This window comes from Gymnogyps californianus, chromosome Z (assembly GCF_018139145.2).
Source record: "Gymnogyps californianus isolate 813 chromosome Z, ASM1813914v2, whole genome shotgun sequence".
Lineage (NCBI taxonomy): Eukaryota > Metazoa > Chordata > Aves > Accipitriformes > Cathartidae > Gymnogyps > Gymnogyps californianus.
In genome coordinates, this window is record NC_059500.1 from 55,530,794 (window position 1) to 55,556,461 (window position 25,668).

The window sequence follows — 25,668 nt, forward strand, 5'->3', positions numbered from 1 at the left end:
TCCAGCTGGTGTACACATCAGTAGGCTTGCCTATGCAGTTTTTCACTTTTCCTTGGATAGACTTCAGCTGTAACTACTTTTTACAAAAATTAGGAAAAGGGCCACTGCCCTCTTCCAATGTAATTTTTCATTCTTCCAATTCTTCCAAAGTAATATCTCAACATAACTGAATATGAAGAATCACTCCTTTCTTTTCTGTTGGTCACTGTGGAAGTTCTTATTTGTTAGCAAAAACTAGACAAAGCAGAGTGTCCTGTGGTAACACACAGGTTAGATGGTGAGTTTTCATTCCAGAGACTCAAATGCCCTCACATCCATGCAAAGTTTGGAGCACTGAGTTCAGGGTGAGGGTTAGACTCCTACCCTCAGTTTGTGACCATGGAGCAGTGCCAGCATCAGCCCCTGTACTGCAGGCAATGGGTCACAATAACAGCAGGGCTCAATGGCTTTGGGCTACCAACTCCAAATGACAACTAAAGGGATGGCTGCAGCCCATGAACCTGATTTCTGACCTGTTTCTGGACAGAAAAATCATTGTAGCTTGTTCACAAAGAGCTGGTGCTGGGAACAGGAAGAGAGGAAACTGGCAACGTTGAACGATTTGATTTTTTTTTTCCAGTTTGCATGTTTTCATTATTTATGAAGAAGGATGCTTCCTCCCATAAAACACCAACTGGTTCCTGTCTCCCCAGTCACGCTGACATTCCTGCCACTGGTTTGCACTTGCCCACACATGCTTCCCCAGCAGCCCTTCTTGCATAAGCAACGGTTTGTCTTGGTTTCAATGCAAGCAAACAGAAAATGGCTGATCACTACTATCTGAGTTAAAGGAGGCATTATGTGTACTTTATGCTGTTCAGCTGGCAGAAATTCAGAGAAGGAACTCAGTGATACACTGAGAATCTCATCCATCACGGGCAATGACTCCTGGTGCCAGCTTTCACATCAAGGTCAGCTGAATGGAAAGTGTTGGGTACAGGAACTGAAAGGCTTGATCGTGCAAACAAGCTGCCGAATCAAAATGAGAACATACCTCCCTGTTCTACACTTAAAATAAAGAAATGGAGTGTCAAATTCTCTAATTCCAGAATAGCAACTGGGAGCTGGTTAAAGTTCAGCCTTCAGAGCCATTAACTCTACAAAGACTTGTGCCTTCACAGCTGGCCAGAAAGTGACTTGCTTTTATGATCCCAAGGAGATGAGGAGCTCAGACTGCAAAAATCACAGAGGTCTTTGTCATAGCAGAAGGACAAGCAGATAGCACAGGGCTAAGTCTTGTTCTCAGGCCAGAATGCAAACGCATTCAGCTGATGATTTCACAGGCATTTCAGTCTTGACATCAGCTGAATGACTCATGTTCAATTATCCAGCCATCTCACCAAGCTCTGTGCCTTGACCTACCTCGAGCCCAGCAGCTCGATATGCTGAGTCAAAGACATCAAAGACAAATGGCAGTTTTAAGGCGGGCTTTGTGGTAAGCAGTGTGCAGTGCTGATGCAGTCACCTCTGGGAAGCCAGCACCTGAAAGAAAGCCAGCAACCCACACCTATTGAGCAGGGACTCTCCCCCCACCCACCACAGCCCCTGTCTCAATTCTCCTGTGCCACATGAGGGAGAAGCACTGTCACTGCAGCTGCTGTCAATAACCTATCTCTTCTCCAGGTGAACCCACCACTGCCCACTCTGCCACCAGGCCAGGTAGTAAGCCAGGCACTGTCTGGGGTACTATTAATTCCCAGTTCCTCTAGTTCTGTACACTTATACACCTCTGTACACCTACAAAAATTTTTGTCTCAGCGTGCATATGAAGGGCCTGCACTTCCAACAAGTAGTTGGTTTTCTCTGACAAAGCCATCAGCCAGGCTTACTATTTTGCAGACCAAGTGAATAATTGTTCTTTGTACTCATTTTCACGACCATTTTGTGCTCCACAGCCAGCACAGGTTCTTGACCTCCTGTCCCAGCCCTAAAGCTGAGCTTCCCAACAAGTATGTTCCACCATCACATAAGAAAAACTGAGGTCAGAAGGGGATCAGAAGGGATATGCAACCTGATGTCCATGAGCACAGCATAAACACGCATCTCGTACTCAGGGAAAACTAGTCACACTGTACAGGAGATAGAGGCATCCACACACCTAACAAATGCCACAAAAATTGTATTTAAGAAGCAGGGAGCAGAGGGGAGCATAAGATATTTTAACAGCTGACTTATTGCCAGGCAGACACTGCCTAGCAGTAAGTACTAGACAGTTGCAGAGCAATGACTTTTTCTCTTCTCCATGAGTTTGCACAGCCACACCAGCACACATGGGTAAGTCGCTACTTCTGCTCTAGAGAAGCGCATGGCTGAACGAGGCAAGAGTGCTATACATCCACTGCAAAGAAGCGTGAGGAAAATCACACACTGTCTGTGTATACGCTATCTTGCTCAAGCTACTAATCATCCTCTCTATGAACAATAGAATTTATACATGTTTTCAACAAAGGAAAGGAAAAACCGACCCGGGTGCAACAGGCTTTCAAGATGCATGAGAGGTGAGGTCCAGGGTCTACAAAATGAAAGGAAATTAAGCACAGGGAGAAATAGCTAATGGAACTGAAGCAAGACATGAGCAAGGGTCACATTTTTTCAAATGGTAATAGAAATGTTACTCCTCTTCTGATGATTGGGATTTGAATAAAACTGTCTGGAACATACATATAGTATGCGTATAAGTGTATGTGTATATATCTCTCTCTATATATTAGTGTTTGGTCCACTTCAGAGTTTGAATTTGTTCAGTTCAACTGGTTCTTTAAAAGGTCAAGAGGTACTGGTCTGTTGGAGGGTTTTGGTTTTCTGGTCTTTTTTTAAGAGAAAAAGACAGACAAGTGGCTTCTTGGAAAAATATTTCGGATGTGAAGTTGAACAATGTTAGATGCACACATTGTCAGGCAAAAAAATATTTATGCGGGACTAATTCCAGTATCCAATATTGGTTCACTACATAGATTGCTGGACTCTCTTTCATCTGTCATCCTAGTTTATGCCAGCAGCTCAAAAAACAAAACAAATCATATTTTTAATAACAAAGGAAACCCTGCTTAAATTAAACCCCCTTGTTAGCATTTAATGTTCAACTAAGCCAAAGAAGGAAGTTGTGCTGAAAGCAAACAAATATGAAATGTGAAGAATTTCACTCCATTTACTCTGGGTAAAAGTTGCTTAGCTTGGTCTTGCTGCTAAACTGATTAACAAGCAGATTCAGCTCTCAAGCAAGTTAAAACTCCCTCTAATGGCAACTGGATAAAGGACAGAGTTTGAAAAAATGAAAAGCATCTCACTGCATTTGAAATGTATTTTTGGCTAGGCAAAATCTAGTTAGTATGAATGCTTTTGAAAAGTGAAACTTTAGCTAGTGCCCAAGATTGTTTTAAATTACAACAAATTTTTTTACATTCCTGACAGAAATTTTTTATGTGCTTTGTAAGATGTGTTATGTAAAAATTTACACTTAACATAAAATGTGTTTTCTCCAATGTGTTTGTTGCTTTAACAATGTGGCTTAGAAAAGCACCCACGACAGACAACTCCTCCCATCCATGAAAAGGGTCCTGCTATTCAGCAACACCACTCCCAACAGAAACACTAAACATTTTCAGAGATACTTAAAGAATCAGAAATTCACAGGCTTAGATTTATTCATAGCAAAATAAGCATTTAACCTGTGCGGTGAGTGTAATAAAATTGGAAAATATTACATTCTGCTCACAAATACCGAATAGAAATTGTCCTTAGAAAATAATAAAAATGAAGAAGAAACCACAGCTCCTTTCAACTGGCTGAGCACTGTCTGCAGGATAAAAATGTTAAGGAAGGAAGGTGACCATGGGATTACCGGTTAGCACTAGATGTGCTAGCAGTAACTTATAGGGAAAAACTTACAAAATCACGAATTTAGAAAGCTTCAAGCTCAGTCATAATGAGAGCTGGTAATGCCTTTTTCTATAACCTTGAGGGCATTTCAGGTTCCCAGGTAAATTCTACTGGTTAATCTCCTTTATTTTTGCTATCCCTGCAAAAGGGCATAGAATTACAAAACTAAAAGATCATGACTTGATTTCTCATTAGCAATGATGATTCTGTGCATCATTTTTACAGCCTAAAGGTCATTTCAATTGCCACAACACAAGAATCTCAAGGCTCTTGCTGGTCAAAGGTGAGATGTTTTCAGAAGAGAAATATTCTAGGGGGTGGAAATCCAGAGTAAAGTCCACTGAACATTTAAAAAAAAAAAAAAAAGCAGACCTTTTATTTAAAAAATGAATTTTAAAAAATGCTGACTTTTTATCCAAAAGCTCACCCGAGCTCTTCTCCTCAAACCCAATCTAGCAACTCTTCTGCCTTAGGAACAGAAGCTTTTGTAGAGAGGTGTGGAATAAACCAGTCTTTTACACTAGCAGGCACTCCCCCTTCAGAATAAGAAAGGCATTTGGAATCTGATCCAAACCTCACTTAAGTTAATAAAAAATGTCTTGCGAATTCACACTAGCCTACATGCACGGTTGTTATTCTTCTCTTAGTTACTGGAGGTTCAAAGCAGAAATGACCACTTACCCCACCAAGATAGCTAGTAAGTACATTGATAATAGCAGATAAAAGAATAAGTATATTCTGAAAGTAGGGCATACTTGCCTGTGAGATACTAGAGACAAAACAGAGATCAGGAATATGTCTATGCTTGTAGGTAATCTCATTTTATTGAATGGTTTGAAGTGCTGCTTAAAATAACAGCACTTTACAGTCTGTACATGCAGGTGCAATTTTAAAAAAATTAAATATATTCATTTTTTCAGAAAAGAAAACATGCATATTTATGTACATCATTTTGAGATAAAAGAAAGAATTACCATTTACAGCAGAAATTCGTCTTTACAAATCTTTTAAGAGACAAGGCAGGCAGTAGCAATTCTGCGGAAGGCAAAGCATACAAACTCTCTACACTGAAGGTATATTTTATTCATTGAGAGACATCAGCAACTGCAGAAGAAGGTCGTTTAAGGATGGATTCAACTGAAAATGACAGTGGCTCAGTTGTTGAAAGTTTTGTTGTGGCCTGTTTGGGCCCAAAGAAGTCTTTTGCACATTTGTCTATTGTAAGCTTGTATTTTTGGTTCTCTTTAATGGCACACTCTCTGTACTTCTTAGGAGCATCTTCAAAAGTCTCTTTCACAAATGATGTTCTTAACTCTGCTCCTGATCTGTCAGGAAACGTTTGCTGGAACAGTGACTGAAATGGATTGTATTTGAGCGGTGGAGGGGGCTTAGTACTGTCTTTGCTGATCTTGCTTAACACCTGTTCCTCAGGAGCTAGAGAATCCTTATCAGAAATCTGAGAGAAAGTCCTTTTTGGAGGAGAGAAAGCTGACCTCTCACGAGGTTCCTGAGGAAAGCACGGTATCTCATTACATGACTGCTGAATGTCTTGTGTGTGGGTCAGAATGAGTGAATTTTCCAGTTTTGGAGACATGATATCGTGCTCAGTGTTTGGACAGTCCTGATTTTGTGAGACCTTGGCATCCCAACCTGCCCCAGGTTTGAGAGCTTGGACAGTAGTAGCATTTAACAGGCATTGCTGGTAGAGGAGAGCATCGCTAATGGGGCCACATTTTGGCCACACTAAGAACCTAGAAGACAGGGGATACTGCCTGTAGGTAGTAGCTACACTGACATTTGATGAAATCAGTTCCATGTTGCTGGATCCTGAATACTGCATGGTTAGATCAAGGCAGGTTGGTAAAAAATTGCAAAACTCCTTGTTTGGAGCATCAACTTGAGTAGTGTTGAAGGCTGTTTTATATGAGTTGTATTCAGTTCCATGCACCATGCGGTTAGGGAGAAAGAGGGCAGCTGCTTGTGTAGCTTCCATCATCTCTCTCTCTTTATACTCTCTCTCTAGCATAATGTTCTCCAACTCTTTATCAGCAAAAGCCCGTCTTTTTCTCATCCTGTCACTTACAGGGGGTGGCAAGGGTGAATTCCCTCCCAGGTAAGGATCTGTTGGAATAGGACGGTAACCTAAAACAACAGAGCAGCATTAGGAATGAAGCTGCATAAGAAAAACATCAAAGCTGTATTTGTAAAAGGGCTCCGTTTGGAGCCAGTCCCGCCAGGAGCCAAGCACTGGCCACAAACCCTGGACACCATCAGCTCCTACTGAAGTCACCTTGCCACAGAGGCTTAGCTCCCTGTGCCATCAGGCACATTGAGTACAAGTTCCTCAACACAGATAAGCAAGCTCTGCTCCTCTGACATGTGTAGTCCTTCAAAGCTAGCTGATACTAACTTTAAAAAGCAATTCCAGAACAGCAGATCGAGAAAAAAAAAAGGCAAAACCCTGCTGTGTGTTATGACTGGTATTGCATCATGCAGCTTAAGGAGATAATCATCCATTTTTAACAAATATGGAAAGTATTCAAATATTTTATTTCTTCTGAACTAAAAGAAAGCTTCGATAAAACATAGAAATCCAGTCTCCGGTATATTCAATTACCAGGCTAACAGGATTCATTTAATACAACCGATAGGGTCCAGTCCTGTTTGCTCTACCCAGACAAGTAATCCCATTGAATTAGTGGAACTCCTTACATGAGTAAGGAGAACAGGGTTTTACCTGTTTTCACTCCCATTCCTCTCACACGGGTTTCCCCATTGCCAAGGAAGATATCTATACCTAGAGCTGATGCCTTTTCTATTGTCTAAAGATGAATCACTACATACACATTGCTACAGATGGTAGAAAATTCCAAGGAGAACTAGGAGAAAAGAAAAAGAAAGTTAAGATAAATTAGAGGAAAGAATACAGAAGAGATTTTTTTTTAAAAGAGTGAACTGTAGACGAAAATTAGAGGTTTCTAACATGACAAAATTTTAATTGCACTTGCACAGGCAAAGAAAAGAGCTTTCTATTTTGGGGGGGGGGAGCTAGATTTGAGAACTGTAATGCTTTACGGGGTTACAGTTTGGAAAGTAATTAAAGCAGACATAGAAATAAATTTGGGCACGATCCGAAGAGGGAGTGGGGAACAAAAAATACACCCTCTCACTAAAATATCCATCATTAAAATGTCATTCTTCCACAATTAATATTTTCGACAGGAAAAAAAAATGAGCAGCCTATTATGCATATTTTGCTATTGATAATGCAGCAAACGGTGCTGCTGTGTTAGGCGTTCAGATTAAAAGGAAAAAAAAAAGTAAAAAAAAAAAAAGAAAAACCTAATTGGTTTACTCATTTGCCGATAAAAACACCCGCGAATAAACTACCCTGCGCTGCAAAACGCTGCTGGGTAGTCATGTAAAAAGAATGTCAGCTTTTAACAGTAACTCTCAAATTTCAAATTACCGTCGCTAGCATTTCAGGCATGATTTTGGGCGGGGGGGCGGGAACTGACATTTTGCCACATCGATTCCAGCCACGAAGGGCAGGAGCCGCGGGCGGAGGCTCCGAGGGCACCCGGCACCCGCGCCCGTTCGGGCGCGGGTGCCGGTGCCCTCGGAGCCTCCGCCGACCGGCGCTGCTAGCGGGACGCTATTTGGGGAAATAACGCTGCATTTCACGCGTGTCCGTGAGCAGCCGCGCCTCGGACGGGAGTTATGGGTTTTCCTCGGTCAGAGCGGGGTTTCTCCTCTGCCGGTGCTGCGGGGCTGGGGGCAGCCCGTGGAGGGGCGGGGGATGCGCTTACCTTCCAGGATGCTCTTGGCCAGGAGGCTGGGAGTCCGGACGTGCCTCTGGTAGACGGCTTTGCGCTCCAGGCTCGCCTGCTTCCCCGCCAGCCCTTTCTTGTCCTAGGAGAGCGATCGAGCGGCGCCGTCAGCCCGGGGGCCACCCGCCCCGTCCCGTCCCCTCCCGTCCCGACCCGTCCCCTCTCACCTCGGTGGCCTGCTGCCGTCGGAGCGCCACCTGGGCGGCCATGACGCGCTGCCGCTCCACCACCAGCAGGCAGTTAGCGCACTGGCAGTCGCGCCAGCGGCAGAACCGCTTGTGTCCCTTCAGGCACGACACCACGCCGTGGTTGCGGCACCGGGCGCACTTGGGCGTGCGGCTCAGCTTCCGCGGCTCGCCCCGCCGCGGGGCCGCGGCCGCCTCCTCGCCTTCCTCCTCCTCCTCTTCCTCCTCCGGGCCGGCGCTGCCGCGCGGCGCGCCGGGGACCTCGGCCGCCTCCCCCTCCACGCTCTCCACGTCGATCTCCCAGTCGGCGGCGGCGCGTCCTTCAGCCATGGCTCCTCGGCGGCGCAGCTGCAAGAGAGAGGTCAGGTCGCCCGCCCCCGCGGCGGGACGGCAGCCGGGGCACACTCGGCTTCCGAGGTGCCCGCCGCCGCCCGGACCGCCGACCGCCCCGCCGAGATGCGCCCCCGTCGCGAAGTCACGGCAGAGCCCGCTTGGGATGTCATCTCCCCCCTTACTGTCTGCTCGGGTCTCCTCCCCGTGCCCCACGCAGGGCTCAGCTTAGCCTCGACGGACGCTTCCCCCCCGCCCGCCCCGGCTTGCCGGGGAACTGCGCTCGCCCGCCGCAGGCAGGAGCGCGTCTCCCGCGGCGGAGGATGCGGGAGGAACCGCCCCAGGCCGACGGCCAGCGCCGCAGGGCTGCGGGGCTGTCAGCTCCTCACAGGGACCTGTTTATTTCAGGATCCTGACAACCCTCCTGCCCGCTGCCTTCACACTTAGGGGACAGGTAGGGAACACCTGGGCTTCACACACCGCCGCTGTCCGCTCCAGCGACCGGGGGCTGTACGGGCTCCTGGAGCTCTCTGCACCGCGGAAGCAGTGTCTTCGGACCCCCGCCTCCACCCACGCGACCTCCCCATCCTTCTTCCCGCACTTCGCACTCACCTAAGTTCAGCGCCCGCGGCCGGCAGGCGGTGCAGGCAGCACGCAGCCCCCCCCGTTCCCCGCAGCTCGCAGGGCCGCCGCTGCCCAAGCCCAGCCGGAGGCAGGGGACTCCCGATCCCCGCACCTGGGGGTGCAAGGCTCCCCGGCGCCGTCGGGGGGGTCGCTGCGTCGCAGAACGCCGGGCCGGGCCGGGCCGTGCGCCCTCGCTGCACCGGCGCCGGGACTGGCACCCGCTTCGCCCACGCCGCGCCCGCCCCGCGGCACAGTGCCCGCCGCGCCGGCCCCGCCGCGTTATCAGCGCCGGCCGCCTCCGCCGCCCGCGCCGCCCATTGGGCCCGCGCCGCGCGGCCGCCGCTCTGATTGGCCCGCGCGGCCGCCGCCCCGCCCCCCCCCCCCCCCGGGCCCGTGTGCCAGCCGCCAGCCGCTCGCTCGTGGGTGCGGGCGGGCGGGGGGCGCGTGGGGGCGCGGGCGGGGGCGGCGCGCCCCGCCACCCCACCGGCACAGCCGCGCCGAGCGGGAAAGGCGTGCGGGCGGCGGGGTGGCGATCTTTAGTTGTGGGGCGAAAAAGGAAGGGGGAAAGGAAAGAGAGGGAGAAGAGACGGTAACGCGCGTGATGGTGACGGCTAAGAAACCAGCTCCGCGGGCGAGCGGCGTCCCCCTGACCGGGGAGCGGGCCGGGGGCGCGGGTTTAAAAGGCTGAAACAGCCACCGCGGTTTGCGTTTGCGGTCGTTCGCGTTGCTTGCCCCGCGGGTGGAGGGGACTCGTGGCAATGGCTTTTTTCCGAGTCTGAAAATGCAACGGAATCGGCGTGGTCTTCCTGCCCTGTCGGGAATTCAGGCGGGGAGAAGTATTCGTTCATTTTTTAGCAGTCCCTCCCCTCGGTGGCGTTTTCCACCGAGCACTGAGCTGTGGAGTAAATTTGTTCCCCCCGCTCCCTGACGGAGCCTGGTCTTCGGAAACTGGGGATTGCCCCGGTCTCCCAAAACAGGGAGCGATCGAAATTGTAACGCACAGTCTCGGCCGTGCCAGCTCGGTGCTTCCGTCGGTGAAAACGGGAATTCCCACGGGATAGAAGAGGACAAAATACACCTCGGCCGCGTGCAGCACCGGGCAGGGGAGGAGCTAGTGAATTTAAACAGCGCACCCCCAGGGGAAAAAAAAAAAAAAAAAAGAAAGAGAAAAAAAAAAGAAAAAAAGAAAAAAAGGAAAAAAAGAAAAGGAAAAAAGAGAAAAAAGAAAAAAAAAAGAAAAAAAAAGGCATGCGGGAGAGCATCAGTTCTCCACCAGTATGCTGATCGAAAATTAACGATATGCAGAACATACGGCCGAAACTATGCTCCGAAAAGGGAAAATATTTTCCTCTTTGCCTGAGCAGCGCGTGTGTATAATAAATACTGATAATGTTCATGTATATAATAAACACGGGCTTTCACTCACGGACCGGCTGCCGGCCACCGGTTCGGCACGGAAAAACCCTGCTCCTGCAGCCCGCCGGGACAGAGGCCAGCGGGCGAGTGGCGCAGTCGGTGCCGTGATGCGGCGGCGGGACGGGCGTGGGCTCCGCCGCCGCCGCCCGCCCCTCGCCCGGAGCTCCCAGCGCCGCCGCCTCCCGGACGGGGCACCGGCCTTTCCCCTCGCCCCGCAGGGCTGCGGGCACCTGCGGGGAGGGAGGGAGCGTTTGCCGCACCGCCTCCCGGGTGCTCACGCCGGGAGAGCGGGGAGAGGGAAGCGCATCCCCCGACGGCAGGTATTGCTCATCCCAAAAGGGAGCCTGGCTACTGTTTGACTTACAAGCATGACTAAAAGGCAAATACCCAAGGAATTCCACTTTCCCCCTTGGGGTCCCTCTTAAAAGGCACAAGCACGACAAAGGACCTGCTAGGTTAGGAAACAGAAGTCCCGTTTGCTTGTAAACCGACACCAAATTACGAAGTACGATTCTGCGGGCCGCTGGAGTAAATTACAAAACAGTTCCCCTCCTGTTTACTTTATCCACAGGGAACTGTGAAACCCAGCCATGATTTTAAAGCGTGTTTGTGTAACTTTCTTCTGCTCCTCTTGTTTGCGCTCGGCTCCGCAGCGCGTTTGCGCTCCCCTCCAGCCCCTCTCCCCTTTCCCGCCAGGAAGGAGAGGTGCCTCTGCCGTCCTCCGGCAAGACGCACCCGCGGGAGGAGAAGGCGGAGAGCGGTCCCTGGCACCGCTGCTCCCACTCTTGTGCCACGGGGACCTCCGCTCCCGCTCAGCCCCCGGCTTTGGCCCGTGGTGTCAGCCGTGCCCGCTGTGAGCTGACACGGGCAGATGCCGCGCCGCGCCGCGCTGGGAAAGGCACTGATTTCCACGCGAGGGAAGGCAGCGAAGCCCGCGATGTGCAACTGTGCATCCACCTGCCCCGCTACAACGCACCCCGCTGGAGCGCCCCGCCGTCCCGCTAGCCCCGATGCCTGCGGGTCCGGGTGCCCGCGGCCGGGGCTGCTGGGGTGCTCCCGGGCTCCTTCAGACCCTCCTCCGCACACCCTCGCCCGTGCCTTCCCCCACGCCACGCATTGTCGCGGGGGTCCCGCCGGGAGCTGCACTGCCCGAGGCGGGGTGGGGATGTGCCAGACCCCGATGGGGGGCCGGGGATGGGTCCTCAGGCGGTGCAGGCGGCGGCGGGTGCTGCGCCGCTTGTAACAGCGTCCTGCCCCGTGAAAAGCGGAGAGGAAGAGCAGCTCCGGGGCACTGGAAAGGCTGTCAACAGGTCTCCCTTGAAAGCCGGCGGCAGCGTGGCGCGCAGCGCCGGGCCCTGCTTTGCATTGCTCTCCCGTGCTGCGGGGATGGCGGGCGTGCAGGTGCAGGTGCCGCGGTCCCCCCGCTCCTCGCCTCCCCAGCCCTCCCTGGGGCTTTTTTTCACTCCCGGGAAATTTATTAGCGAGGTTAGGGCAGGCTAACCAAACGGCAACCCCGGGTGCAATTTCCCCGGGAGGAATGCTTTGATCTTGGCCTCTCCCCGCGCCGTCGGGAGCAGATTACATTGCCAAACGCGGGAGATCCCCGCCGCTTGTTTGGTCAGAGATGTTACCAGTTAATCTGAAACAAATTGCCTCTGCCCCCGCCCCGCCCGCCGGCCCCCCTCCTTCCCCGCCCCAGGATCCCGGTGCCCGGCCGGGGGCTCCCGCCGTGCCTGCGCGGTGCGCGCCCCGGAGCGACGGTGTCAGGGATCCGGAACGGCACGCTGTAGCCCAGGATCCGGGCCCTGTAAGAAAGGCTTCTCCTCCGCGGAACATAAAGTTACGGTATATTTGCTCCAGCGAAGACGCTGAGATTTCCCAGGTGATCTCAGTTGCGGGGGGGGGGGGGAGTTGGGGGGGGTAAGGGGGTAAGAAATCACCTTTTCCGGTATTATCCAACCAGTAAAAACCGTGATTTCTTTTGCAGTTTTCTTCCATAAAAATGTGGATTCTTTTTCTACAGAAAAGACAGTCTACAGACAGACTTCCTCTGTCTCTTGTAAACAGCCCTTACACTAAGGTAAACCTGGATAAGATTTTTATCCATGACACAGACCTTTCTAAACTGATTGTACCTTAAAACGTTTTAAACAAGCAAATTTTAAATTTTTATGTTTGTGTTTTAAACAAGCGTTTAATTGTTTATTTTTTTAATACATTGCTACCTAACATATTTGTAAAGCAGCTAGGTACAGAGTCAGAGGAGGAATTTTCTGTTATTCCTGCTTGTCAGTCAAATAAATATAAGAAATACATACAATAAGGATGTAAGAAGTGTCGAGGTAAGGTGTTCACTATATCATGATATGGAAGCAAATGTTATTGACTGTGACAGTGATTCCACTGCCTTTGTAGGAATGTTTGCTTTGGCAAGGAGGGCAAGGGTTAGCCTTTATAGGGAGACTTGCATATCGTACCAGGATAATCTTCAGTCGTGTAAAACTGGATTGATATCAAAAGCAGTAACAGTGAGCAGAGCAGAGTTGCCACTTTGGGCACAGTTAGGGAAAGTCTGATGGGAAGTCTGGAGGTGTCAACGGAAAGTTTCCCATGGACACAGACAGCCTTGGATCAGGCACAGGGTGCAGTGGAGTTTCCCGTCTACTGCCTGGAAGAAGGGACGAGCTCCCAGAGAGGAGGAAGGGGTGGGCCATGAAGGAAGGGCAGGTTTGCCCTCTGCGACTGGGGGCTCTGCCTGCTCGTCGGGGCTGCACCAGAGAGGCACATTCTGGCCCATGCCTCTGCAAACGGGACCACGCAGGTGTGGTGATCGTTAGACCAAGCAAAGATGAAACATGGCTCCGTAGAACTAGAACTCCCTCTTCTGCAGCTTCCAGGTTTGTGGCCAGGGGACATCAGGGCAGACCTAGAGAGACTCCAAATCAAAACCAGTCCAAACTAGTCCTTATCCAATCCTGTGCTGGAATTTTTAATTTAAACAAGAAAAATGCCATGAGGAGGGCTTGTGTGCCATCCGCAGCAGCTTTGCTGTGGCTCGTAAACAAGGCTGACTTTTGGTTTGCCAGCATTTAATAAGCCAGTAGACATTTGGCAGGTCTCTTGCTAAAATGTACTAGAAAGTTGGATCAACTTTCAGCGTGAGTATCAAGAATCCACTATACAAGCAGTGAGCATAGCAAATTGTCAAGTCAGCAACTAATGTACTTCACTATAATCTTCCCAAATGTCTTAAGTAGTTTGGCAAATCTCTTGTTGCAATAAATTCTAGTGAAGTTTTGGGTTTTATTTTTTTTCAACATATGGCCTTAAAAAGTAACTTAGCCAAGAATATTTTTAGAGTCACTGCAGAGTTTGCTGGAGATATTGTCTCAAAACTTGTTTGCACTCTGGCAGTTTTATTCAAAAGTCAACCAGATGCAAAAAGTGTGGGGTTTTGGGTTTTATTTTGCAGTCCTGGAAAGTGAAGGTCAAGTCTCTGCAATATAAATTGTCTTTTGGATTGCCGTATTTTAGCAGAACAGCAAGAAGTCTTACTAATAAACTGGTTTGTGGTGGGGTTTTTTTCCTCCTCAGGATGCATTATAATCATATGCAAAATATTTAAAATACCAATAAGACACCTGCTAAACCAAATAAGTTCGGTAGGCTATGCTGTGCTTAGCAGTAAAAATTCAATCACATAACCGTAACTAGCCAGACTGTGTTCTCAGTCTCTGAGTAGCCTTACTGAAATTAATAGGATGACCTGAGGTATTAGTCAGCATGAAAAATAGCATCAGAATCTGGCAATATGTCAGTTTAAATAAGCCAGACAGACTCAGGCCATATTATACATGCAGGTATCTAGGCCACACTAAAGGCTGCTTGTTATACTCCTACTAGCAAGAAAGTTTGTAGAACCATTTACAGAGTGTGATATTGCACCATGCAAATACAAGTATCGGACTCTGTCTCACTATGGGTCCACTATGGAGTATGCAGACATCCAAGGTGGTAGAGGTGGTAGAGGTGGAAGAGGTGAGTGGGATCTGCTCAGCACTCACAGCATGTCAGAATGAATGTGAGACACTTTGGCTCTCCGAAAACTGTGCAGAAAACACAGTGTAGTACATCCCTGCCTGTGACATTTCCACTGAAGCTCTCTGAAGGATTTTGCCATCTATCCTTCTGAGAACTTACCTTGAAAATCAGATGGGCCTTTGCTGTAACTCCATGGACTGGGAGATCTGTCCACGTGGCACGTGGACATGTGCAGGTACTGTGAACTCCCATGCACTTGGTTCTTGGACATCAGTTGAGGAAACAGGAAAGCAAGGGATGAACTCCCAATACAGCAGGTGTGATGCTGATGCATCTCAAACTCCTCCCGTACTTAAAAGGAAGCATTTATGGGTGCAGGGCTCCCTTCCAGAAGATTTTAGGTGATGTTTGAGGTGGAAAAGATTTCTGCTGCTATACAAATAAAATCTGACCCTATTTTGGGGTTTGTTTTTTTCTCTTTTTCATTTTCGAGAGTACTTCTGCAGAATTTCTGTTTTGCTTTGTTGAGACTAGGTTCAGAGACAGCATCAGGAGAATCAAAAAGTACACGGAGTACAGAGATAGAAACAGGTATCTTTAGGACTCTGGAAGTAGAATCCTTGCATTTGAGGTATTTTAAATACCCAAACAGCCTGGCAAAATTTTTTATATCCAGGGAATTTTCCAGTACACCACACTTGGTCCACACATCATTCCTACCAAGTATTTTGGAGGAGGGATGAGTATGGCTGCTACCAGTCTTTGTCTCTTTGTCTCAACTGCCATCACTGGGACCTCTGACTCCCCTCAGAGTCAATATAAATGGAGGGGTGACACCATGGTCACCTTCTGAAGGGATAGCATTGCCACCACAGGAGAGAAGCTGGTGCCCTGGCTGGACACAGCACCAGGGGCATTTAGGGACATCTCACTTGCTGCTTCTCTTGCTTTGCCTTTGGTGCATTCTTGGTTGCAGTGCTAAGCAGTGTTTTTGCAAACACTGGTGTTGGACAGAGGTGCCTCTGCCCCATCTTGTGAATTTGTCCCATAGCAGAAGGGAGCAGGGCTGAAGTATCCATTTTTGTTCTGACTTACATCTGTGAAGGGGAACAGGGGAGCTGTAACTCCTTCAAACTCTTTTCCTCTCAGAAGTGCACCTGCTCATTGACTGGCTTGAAATTGACTTTTGGAATAGATATCCTGATCATGTCTGTAGGCAGAGCCCATCCTGACCAGGCCTTTAGCACTGTGGCTCAACATATGGCTACACGTCAGATTTATCTGGATACGCTGTTTTCTGAAATCATCAAAAAAAAAGCAAACAATACATGAAATGATTCCTGCATTAGATAGACCATTGCTAGTGTGGAACATATTACAAATACATATTAATAAATGCTGTGTTTATTATTATAAACACAAATCTAGGTGAAAAACTAAGGCATAAAGCCTTCCTGAAAGCTGCAGCCATTCAGTATTCTGGGATCAAACTCTTCCCTTCATTCCATACAGACACCCCATTGAAATCCTTGAGATTAAATGGGCATAAGTCTGAGTTTAACATATTGCAGATGTGTATATATATTAAGAACATTGGATGCATTGTACTCAAAAATGCTATTTTACTTATGGTATTTTTTCAGCACTTATGATTACTTGCAATAATAAAGAAGACTATTCCACAAACTGGGCTAAGATCATATGACATAGCAAGCACACTGTCATCTGCTTCATGATTTAACATCTGTGACACTTCGGTAATTCGCAGTCTTTGGCCATCCAACATGATATCAACTACAGAAAGTGTCAAACCACTCAGTGCATAAAATTAACTGATTCTAGGAGTAAAGGGCTTTAACCAGCTCTGCTGAAGTCAACAGAAAACCTCCTGTGTCGACTGTAGGGGAAATTGGGTAAGGCCCACATTTAATTTGTTTTCACTTAAAAGAGGAGACAACGCGCTGTTCAGAGATTCAGCCTGCCCTACGTGACCAGTTCGCTGGCAGTATGATCCACAAAACACTGGGCTTGAAGAGTTTCTTGCCGGTTCTTCTTCGACCATTCACCTCAGAGAGAAGGTGAGAGGAGCTGCTCTGCCACAGGGCTGGGGCAGCATCACCTTGATGACATTGGTCTGGCATGGCACATCTCTGTCTCCTCTGTGACTCCCACCTGAAGGATTTTATCTTTAGGGCCTGCTTTCCTGGTCCGTAGGGGACATTTTCCATCCTGTACTGGACTGCAGCCCAGCAACACCAACACCTCAGCCAGAATGTCCAACCAGTTGATACCATCTGGTTTAACCACATACTAGAGACCTGAGTGATACACAATTTGGGGGATATATAGCTATAAATTACTAGCTCCCTTTTCTAAATAGTGATGAGAAAACTCTTTCAAAATACATTTATGATAGCAAGACACACCCTAACAGCTGGTTCAGGAAAAAAAAATCGTCCAAATTTTTAACCAAGAAGTAAGGAAACACGAGAATGTGCACAAGGACCTAGCTGTTTGTAGTGGTGTACTGACTTACAAAACTTACCATCACTTCAACAAGGGTACCAGAATTTCATGCCATAATGATTAAACTAGTGCTCTCTATAATCAGCCCACTGAAGGATGTGCAACAACAGGAGATACACCCCAGCCTCCAGGGCTGGTGAGTGAACTCTACTGATTTCAGCCAGAGGCACCATAAAATCCTAACCGTGAAATTGTGGAAGTAAACGGCAGCTTGCCCCCAACTTCCACAAAGCCAGACTGCGTCCAGTTAGGGATCACTGCAACATGAACGTGCTAATCTCTTGCTGTCCAGATTCCTTCCAGCTTTTCTTTGGCTGTACATCATGCATCTCTTAAAATCAGTACATTAAAAGGAGCATATTACAGGGATGTCAATGTGTTTCAATACAAGGAAAACTTTTCTGGGACCTAAAAAGAAATGTTCATCTAGCCAAGAATTAATTTTAATCAAATTGTTACCTTTTTTCTTTGTCTACACAGGAACTAGTTTAAGCCTGGGAACAAAAGACAATTATATTAGTAAAGGTTTAAGAACGATAAGATTTCCATTGTAACTGAATTGCAAATAACAGGGATGTAAATCGACAAATAAAGTCTTCCTTTTACTTGTGCGGGAGCAGAACGTGCCCTCCAATGCAATCACATCTCTCTACAAGTCAGTGGCTGCTCTGCTTGCATTAGGGCTCCCTGCCCAGCAGCATGTAACACACACAAATGTTGGCAAGGTACAAATGTCATTGTACATGATTTGAGAACTCCATTCCATGATATACCAAAATAATAATGGACAATAATAAATGAGAGTCCCCGGCTCTCTTCTTTGGCTGAATAGGTCTAGCTGAGTCAGAAGAGACCACGTCTCATTTTTCCAATGTGTGCTTTTGTTAGGTCAATAGAGAGACTGTTACAGAGTGGTAATGTGAGCTGGGTAATGTGTGCAGGTTCTGGGGCTTTATTGTGTCCCTGCTATGTTAATTAGTATTAGGAACATGATGGATTGGCAACACGTGTACTTTCTGAGTCTTAAACCAGCCCTGAGAGTTTAGCACTCCATTAGTTACACATCAGAGGAACCCAGGGATGTTTACTCAAAAAAGTATCACTTACAAGAATGAAACATTCTAATTCATTCCTGATAGGGGCCATGGGGGACACCCACCCCACGTTCGGACCCCACCGGACCACGCTCCAGCCCAGCCCAGGGTCACGCTGGGAATCCCACATTGAAGGTCTTCCCGAATTATCTCTCAAGGGAGGGAGAGATGGAGAAGCACCAGCCTGGACAAGCAGGCACTTTCTCTTCAGCGCTTCTCTAGCAGAGAAGGTAGGAGCAGGCAGTTTGGTGAGAGATGGGCAAGACACTTCTCTGGGTGAAATTCCTCCGCAGAAGAGAAGGCAGAGGAACTGGCAGGGTTATTTCCTTCCCCTAGCCCCGACAGCGCCCTCTCCCCAAGCAATGCTATCATACCAGCTGACAAGGAAACTCTCCTCTCTGCAAACTGGAGATGCAAATCAGCATGGGGGGGCAAACTGCTGAAAGAGCCTCAGCCCTTCTCAAAGAGCCAAGGAAGAATGGTAGCAAGAGAGGCTGAATACAATTTTTCCACAGCCAGATGCAAAACACTGATCCTTCCATGCACTAAATAACATAAAAACCTTAGCTCTGTTCCCTGACAATGTGCCTCCCTGGAGAAATTCATTGAAGTTTCCTGCCCTTCAGCAGTGTGGGAAAAGGCCACCCATCCCACATACTTCTTTCAAGGAAGCACTGGGACCTCCAGAAGACAACAGCAGCTCTTTTTCCTTTTTTCATGCAAGCTTCCTCTCTCATTACCTGGCAACCTCAGGACTCTGAGGAACAGTTGTCTTCCTTGCACACACCTTTCTTCCCCATCCCAGTTTCCTTCACCTCAAAGCTGGCCTGATGGGCTAGTATTTGTCTTCTTACTATTAGTCTTAAAAATTCCATCACAGAAATCTGCAACTATGACAACGTAAATAATGCAAAAACAAATGCCATCTTCACCTTCCAGCAAATCAGTTGCTTCCTGTGATCATCTTCAGCAGCCACCAATTCTGCAGCTGTTCTGTAGTGCTGGTTTTGGCAAATATCCTACAACAATTTTGTGTCCTGAATGTATGCATGGGATTACCCTTCAGCATTCCAGTTACAGTCATTAGCAATTAATAATTAGCAGAGCAGGCCCTGGTAGAGCCATGGACCTGATGCTGGCCTGATATTCCTCGTTTCTTTTTCAGCACTGCTTAGAGTAGCTAGAAACACAAACATACTTTAAGGACTGCTGTGGGTTTATTTTTTTAGTAAATGAAAGCAGTGTTAATAGTGCTGCTGTCCACAACTACAAAGCTAAGAGGCAATTTGGGATAATCAAAAAGCAACATCATCTAAAGGGATATTTTTCAGGTCTATGTCAGATCCTACAATGTACAGCATGTCATCATAGCATGCCTACCTTTCAGCTGTCAGACCATGTCAGCATCTGAACTGCCATAAATAACACACCCAGGACAAGCCAGATGTGCTAGTATGAATGACCAATTTATTATTGTTACAGAGAAGCCAGATCAGCATGTGGCAAGGCACTTTAGCGCTGCAGGTCACTTTGGCACCTCTTAGTAGATCAGACAAGAATGATCAAAATCAGGAGTACGATGATCACTTCTTACAGTCTGCTCTCAGGCAAAGCCGTTTTTGCACAGTCGGGCAAGTGATCCTTCAGCCCTGTAACATTAGGAGTGCAAGCTTACTAACTTGCACTCTGTATTGAACCTTGCACACTGCAACCCTAAAACCTGACAGCAGACTCTGAGCAATGCCAAAATACAAGCAGGCAAGTCCAATCATAATCCTTTGCAGGATGCTGTGCTCTGCAGTCATTTCCTGCTTCTCACAAGTAAAGGTAACAGACACAGCTAAAGAGGCTGAAATGGTCTTTATGGCTTGGCACATCTCAAATAAAAAAAAAGAACCTTGATCATATGAAGAAAGGGACAGTTCTGGGATATAAATACTGCAGAAATTGGGAACTCCTGTGGAAGGCAGAACATCTGTTTATTACATTTTCCAGTGTTTTATTTTCAGTTGCCCATGACGAAGAATCAGAACTTTTACCAGTGCAAACCATGCTCAGCTGTAAACACAGCACTATCCTTTTAAGGTGTCTTGAGCATTATAAAGCAGCAGCTTTATTATAGGGAAGTGACAGAGAGTCAGAAATCAGGGCACAGGAAAGACAGTTCGAGAACAGGCCACCTTTTATGAAGAAAGTATTTTACTTACAGGTGAGGGGATTTATTTCGTGTGAACATAAATACTTTAAGCAGCATGAAGGAAAATTTTGAGAAAAGCTTCTTGTGGTAAAACAATCTGCACTAGAGTTCTCCACAAAATCCCTACAACAATATTAACCTACTGACACTCATGTCACGGAATGAGTTTTGGTAACATAAACTTCACTCTGTGTTGTACGTTAGCGCAATATCACTACTGAATGAGAAAGAGGATGTGTTCCAAAAAATGTTATTGTTAATGGGAAAATCAGAAAACACCACACTCAGCAGTGAAGTCCATAAGGAAATTCACTTGAGGCCACATACAAGGTATTACTGTCCTTGGTTTAGTCTTCATTTTATGTGCACCACTGAAAAGTGTTACATGGTGAACTCACTTCACTGTAATGCAATGCTGTTTTATTAAATATACCTTTGATGGGTCTCTGGGTCAGCCAAAGACCTCAGAATGAGGCAAACATAAAGCAAAGCAGCCATTCAGTAAAATGAAGATCCTACTCAAACTCAAAACAAGCCAGAGCAAGGCAGCTCTACGCAGAAAGAGCGCTGGTTGGATCTACCAAGAAGGAATTGAATACGAGATTAGAAAACCAATCTACAGTCACTTACACGACTTATTGCTCCTCAAAATCTTGCACACTGGAGACGGGCAACCAGCCTCTCCACAGAAACTGTCTCCCAAAACACTGGTGCCCTGAGCATCCACACAAAAAGAGGTTCATCAAGGCCCTGGAATATGGCAGCAAGGCCAGAGCAGACCACTGTGGGTGTCCTCTACTGCCTATGTCCTAAACATAAAGCACATGAGCCGGAGCAAATTAGACCAAAAATATTAGACATTAATGCCATCTCTCCCAGCACTAATGATTTGTTAAAGTGCATGGCATTAATTCCTTCAACAAGGGGAAAATGTCCGAATGCATATTCTTCCCATAATTACAGGAAGGTTACTGAACTGGCAGAATCTTTTTTTTCCAGTATCTAGAGTTACAATAGGAATCAGCAGAAGAGTGGTGTCAATGGGAAATTCCTGTGCTCTTTGAACAGAGGGCTTAGCTGAAGAGAGATGTACAATAAATGTTGGTGACCCCAGCTCCCACAGCTCCCAGCCTCCCAGCAGGGCAATCCCTACACTTGCTCCAGACACAGACACAGTTAAAAGTACAGCATATAACTGAATGCCACAGATTTTTCTTACATCGTGCTTCACCAGATGCTATGATTTATGAGGGGAAAAGGATCACAGAGAGTCCAGGCTAGCTCCTAGCTGTTCCTGTCCTGACAGCTTTAGCCCAACCCTGTAACTACTTGCCTTCCACTAGGAATTTCGCAGTCCCCTCCTGGCTCACGGTACTGGCACTTGTGGCATCCGCTGGATATGCCAAAGCTTACAGTCCTGATTGTATTCTAACATGTGTTGGGTAACATGACTGCATTTGCTCCTGTGCACCCAAGACATGTGGCATGATATTTAAGCCCAAGCACACCTAGCATCAAAAGTTCACAACCAAGAGGAGCAGTGCCTAAACTGGATTTCTAAAACTTGTACTAATACATATATATTTCTAAACATAAAGGCTAATTTAGACATGGGGCATGACTTTTACTGTTTCATACTAACCTATTCCACTCTACTATCAGAAATAGCAAGCAGGGAGGTAGGCTTTTTTAAGCAGGCACCTTGCCTATATGTAGTAAAGAAAACAGAAAAAGCAGCTTTTCACAAACCAGGAAACGTCCCACCAGCAAATCAAACCCATGCTACCTCTCCCTCACTTTGATATCAAGACCTTAGCAAGTCCCAAATAGCAGCACATTTTTAAGCCACAGAGGACAAATTTCAAGCCCATCAAGAGGGCTGCTCCACAGGCAGGATGTAACACGGACTGTTCGGCATGAAGAGAAAGATACCCTAGGAAAATCTTAATTCCACTAGATACCCTAGGCATTAGCACAGACACTTTGTTTTGACTACAAAATGTTTGTCATTTGAGAATGTGAAAAAAATTGCTGTATCTGGCATTAGCCTCACTTTCCAGGCAGACTTACAGCTCATCCTCTGATAGAGCTTACTGAAATAATCTACTATGCGCACTACTAATCTACTATGGACCATAACCAACAGAGTTCAAGATAGGAAGTATCAAAAAAAGGGCTTGAAATGTTCCAGACAGAGGTAACTGGGAAAAAGACTTGCCTCTTCATATCGAAAAGCAGCTAGCAGCTAGCGATCCAGTGCGAGAGGACCTCAATTAAAAGGGCATACACATCACCCATGTATATCACAGACTGCTGACATTGCCAAACATCTCTGGACTGATCAGACACTAGTTAACTTTCCCACACTGTCACATTTCTACTGCGCAGTGGCAAAAAATGTTTTGGCAACATACATTGTAAAAGCTGAGAAAAAGAATAATTCTCTTGAATGATAAGGGAGAAAGGCAATATCAAGTGTCTTGAAACCCTGAGACACTTGATGAGCCAAAGGTTTGGCATATGGCTTCCTCAGGTATTCCTCCTTTATTTTGTTGGGCCTCCTTCCACAGTCAAATAGGAGAAACAAAATACTTTTGTTATCTGTGACTTTTAGTGAAAGAGGAGTTCAAAGAGAAGTTGTGTGTGTGTGTGTGTGCGCACGCGCGTGTGCATATGCATGCAAAGCATATGCATAACCAAGTGGACACTACTGCATCTTTTTTTTGTTTCTGATTTTCTCCCACTGGATGGAGTTTGGTGACTTTGGTAGGTCCTGCTGCAGCTGTCTTCCAATGCCATTATTAATGGTTGTGTGTCTGTGTGCATGATAGTGATGTTAATAATCTGACTGTGTTCAGTTATGAGTTAATTTTCCTGTCTACAGTGAAACATATGTGCCAAGAATGGCCCAATACTCTGAGAAGGCAAGGTATAGGTACTTGAGGATCTGTTCAAAAGCTACCTTGGGATTTTGAGGTCACGTACCTGGAAAGGCTAGTAAGCAGCAACTAACATGTTCATGAAAAAAGATGACATTAGAAAATAAGAAATATGCAGCTTGTTTCTTGAGGAACTTAAAACATTATATAGAGTGGAACCAAAATACAGTATGACAGTCTGGGTCTCATGTCAGCTGTGACACCAAACCTACCTCTGCCTCACTGCAAAAGCTGCCAGTAGCTCCAGCCAGCAGATAATACTGATTCATACGCAGAATCCCCAAGGCTGCATAGTTTGGATCTGTTCTTTGATTTGCTTCATTTCATCAATGAAAACTGAACGCGAGGATCAAACCCAAGGACTTGATTTACTCCCATCTCCATTCTTTTCACCAGTGGAAGCAGAGGGTACAGTGGCCCCTTACTGGGGCAGGAGAATCTTACCCTGATTCAGTCCTGCTTTCACCTTTGGCTTCCCTTCTTCTTCCTCTTCCTCCTCTTCCTCTTCTTCTTCCTCTTCCTCTTCTGCTTCTTCTACTTCTTCCTCTTCTTCTTCTTCATCATCATCATCATCATCATCACCACCCCTGTTATTGTTGATCCTGGACAGGATTAAGGTAGTGTTGCAATACAAACCTTTAAGCCAACCTTCACTAATGAAGAATTCCTTGTAATGCTTGAAATGTGGTAGCACACGATGACATCTTTCTTGACCTTAACCTGTTGAAATGGCCTCCTTGACAACCTTTTGAACAGTTCCAGCCTCACAGGTTACATTAGGTTATAGGAATTGCAGTAGGGTTAAGCAAGAAGGAAGGCAACTGGAGTGCTACAAGAAAAAGTTCTAGCAGAAGACTTGTTGTATTAGTACACTGAAAAGACAAGGTCTGCGTCATTGTTGTACAAGGAGCACATCAAACTGCCTGTGTTCCTCTTAAAGAAGCCAGCCAGCCAGCTTCTTTTGGGCAGGGAGATGGCATCGGCTGATGGCAGGTGCCTCCATTCACTTGCTCAGAGAAGTGGCTTTCTCTACTGGGGTAACTTCTGCATAAAACCTCAGGCACAGATATGAACTACATTCAGACATGACAGGAAAGTCAAGGTCACATCTTTTCCACCAGATTGCTATCCCCAGAGAATAATACAGGATAAATCACTCCCAGTACAAACGATGGGGATATTTCATCCTGTATTTGTGCTTCATAATTTGCTTACAAATTATGAAGAAGCTACTTAATCTAAGGGTCTTTCAGTGTTGCTGCCCAAGAACAGCTTGGCTTATTTTAGGTACTGCCAAAAGACTTACCTCTCTTTTGACAGAGGACCTAGCGGTCGTCACTCATGCTTTCAACTGTTGTAATGCATTTTATATCAGTCCGCACAGTAAATCTAGCCAGCAACGACACTGGGAGCAACATTTGGCAGCTCAGTGTTACAGAGTACTTCTTCCAGGAGTTCATAGCACCAGCCATTTTCAATCAGCAAAACCTAAGACTGCCATCCTCGTTTATTGATTTTCAGTGTGTGTTGCAAGAGCCATTTATTTTCCTCCCCTGTGTGCTGGTGAACACAGGACAGTGACACCGTAAGTGCTGGCGCCCAGGAGGAGAAGCGGGTTTTCTGTGCCTGCACTGATGCTTCCTCGAGGCTCCGCAAAGCAGCCATCGCCTCGCACACACGAGGTTTTCGTGCGCGTTCGCCATGTCCCCTCGCGTAGGTGCAGTGATTACTCGGCAGTGCTTGCTGCCCCGCCAAGCCGGCCCTGGGAGGAGTGAAGCTCAGCCGTGGGGAGCCACTGGCGCTCACCTCCTGGGAACACCTGCCTCCGCAGAGGCCTCCCTTGGCGAAGCCGCCGGTCTGCTAACGAGAGCTTCAGCAATGCGCCCGGCTCGACTTTCCCACCCCGCGCTGGGAGCTCAGCGCTGCCCGTGAACGGGCAGTGACCGCTGACCGGCCGGCGCCGGCGGTGCTGCCCCGTGCCTTCAGGTCTGCAAAAACCGGCGCTCACGGCAGGGGCGAGGGAGTCCCGGTGACCCCCGCCCTGCCGCTCCGCTCCTGGCCGCCCTGAGCTGACCCGCGAGGCAGACCCCGAACCCACCCCTGGCCGGGCGGCCACGGCCGCGCAGAATGAGGGGAGGGCAGGCCCACCCCACTTCGTTACGGCGTCGTCCTGTAACGCCATCCAGCCAGAAGGGCATCCGGCAGAAGGGAGGCAGCGGGTGGCAGGCTGCGGAGCCCGCCGGGGGCTGCCCGGCGGGGCGGGCGGGGCTGCCCGGCGGGGCGGCGGGGGCTGGCGGGGCGGGAGGGGCCGCGCTGTGGCCGCGCTGACACTAGGTGGGGCCATCGGCTAGACGGAGGGAGCCCGAGGAGCGGCGGTCCCGGGTCACGAAGTCGCTTTCTCGCCCGTTCCCGCCTCAAGTGAAATACCACTCCTTGGCTCTTACCAGTCCGACCAGTATTTGGCTGAACTACCGCCCGGCTGCCGTATTTTATGTGAAGGCAAGGCCATGCCTTTGATGTCCAGGTCAAGTTGTGCAAGGCAGCGTTTACTTTAGATATGTGTCTGAA

General features: G+C 47.7%; 1 protein-coding gene across 1 annotated transcript; it reads right to left on the bottom strand.

Moving 5' to 3' along the window:
- Window positions 1-5,001: 5,001 nt before the first annotated feature.
- On the bottom strand, window positions 5,002-8,263 carry DMRT2 (doublesex and mab-3 related transcription factor 2). Its single transcript, XM_050913517.1, has 3 exons — window positions 7,916-8,263; window positions 7,728-7,830; window positions 5,002-6,060 (listed from the first exon to the last, which is right to left on the bottom strand). Exons 1-3 carry the CDS (start codon window positions 8,261-8,263, stop codon window positions 5,003-5,005), a joined length of 1,509 nt encoding a protein of 502 aa, XP_050769474.1. The 3' UTR covers window position 5,002.
- Between the last annotated feature and the right edge of the window lie 17,405 nt (window positions 8,264-25,668).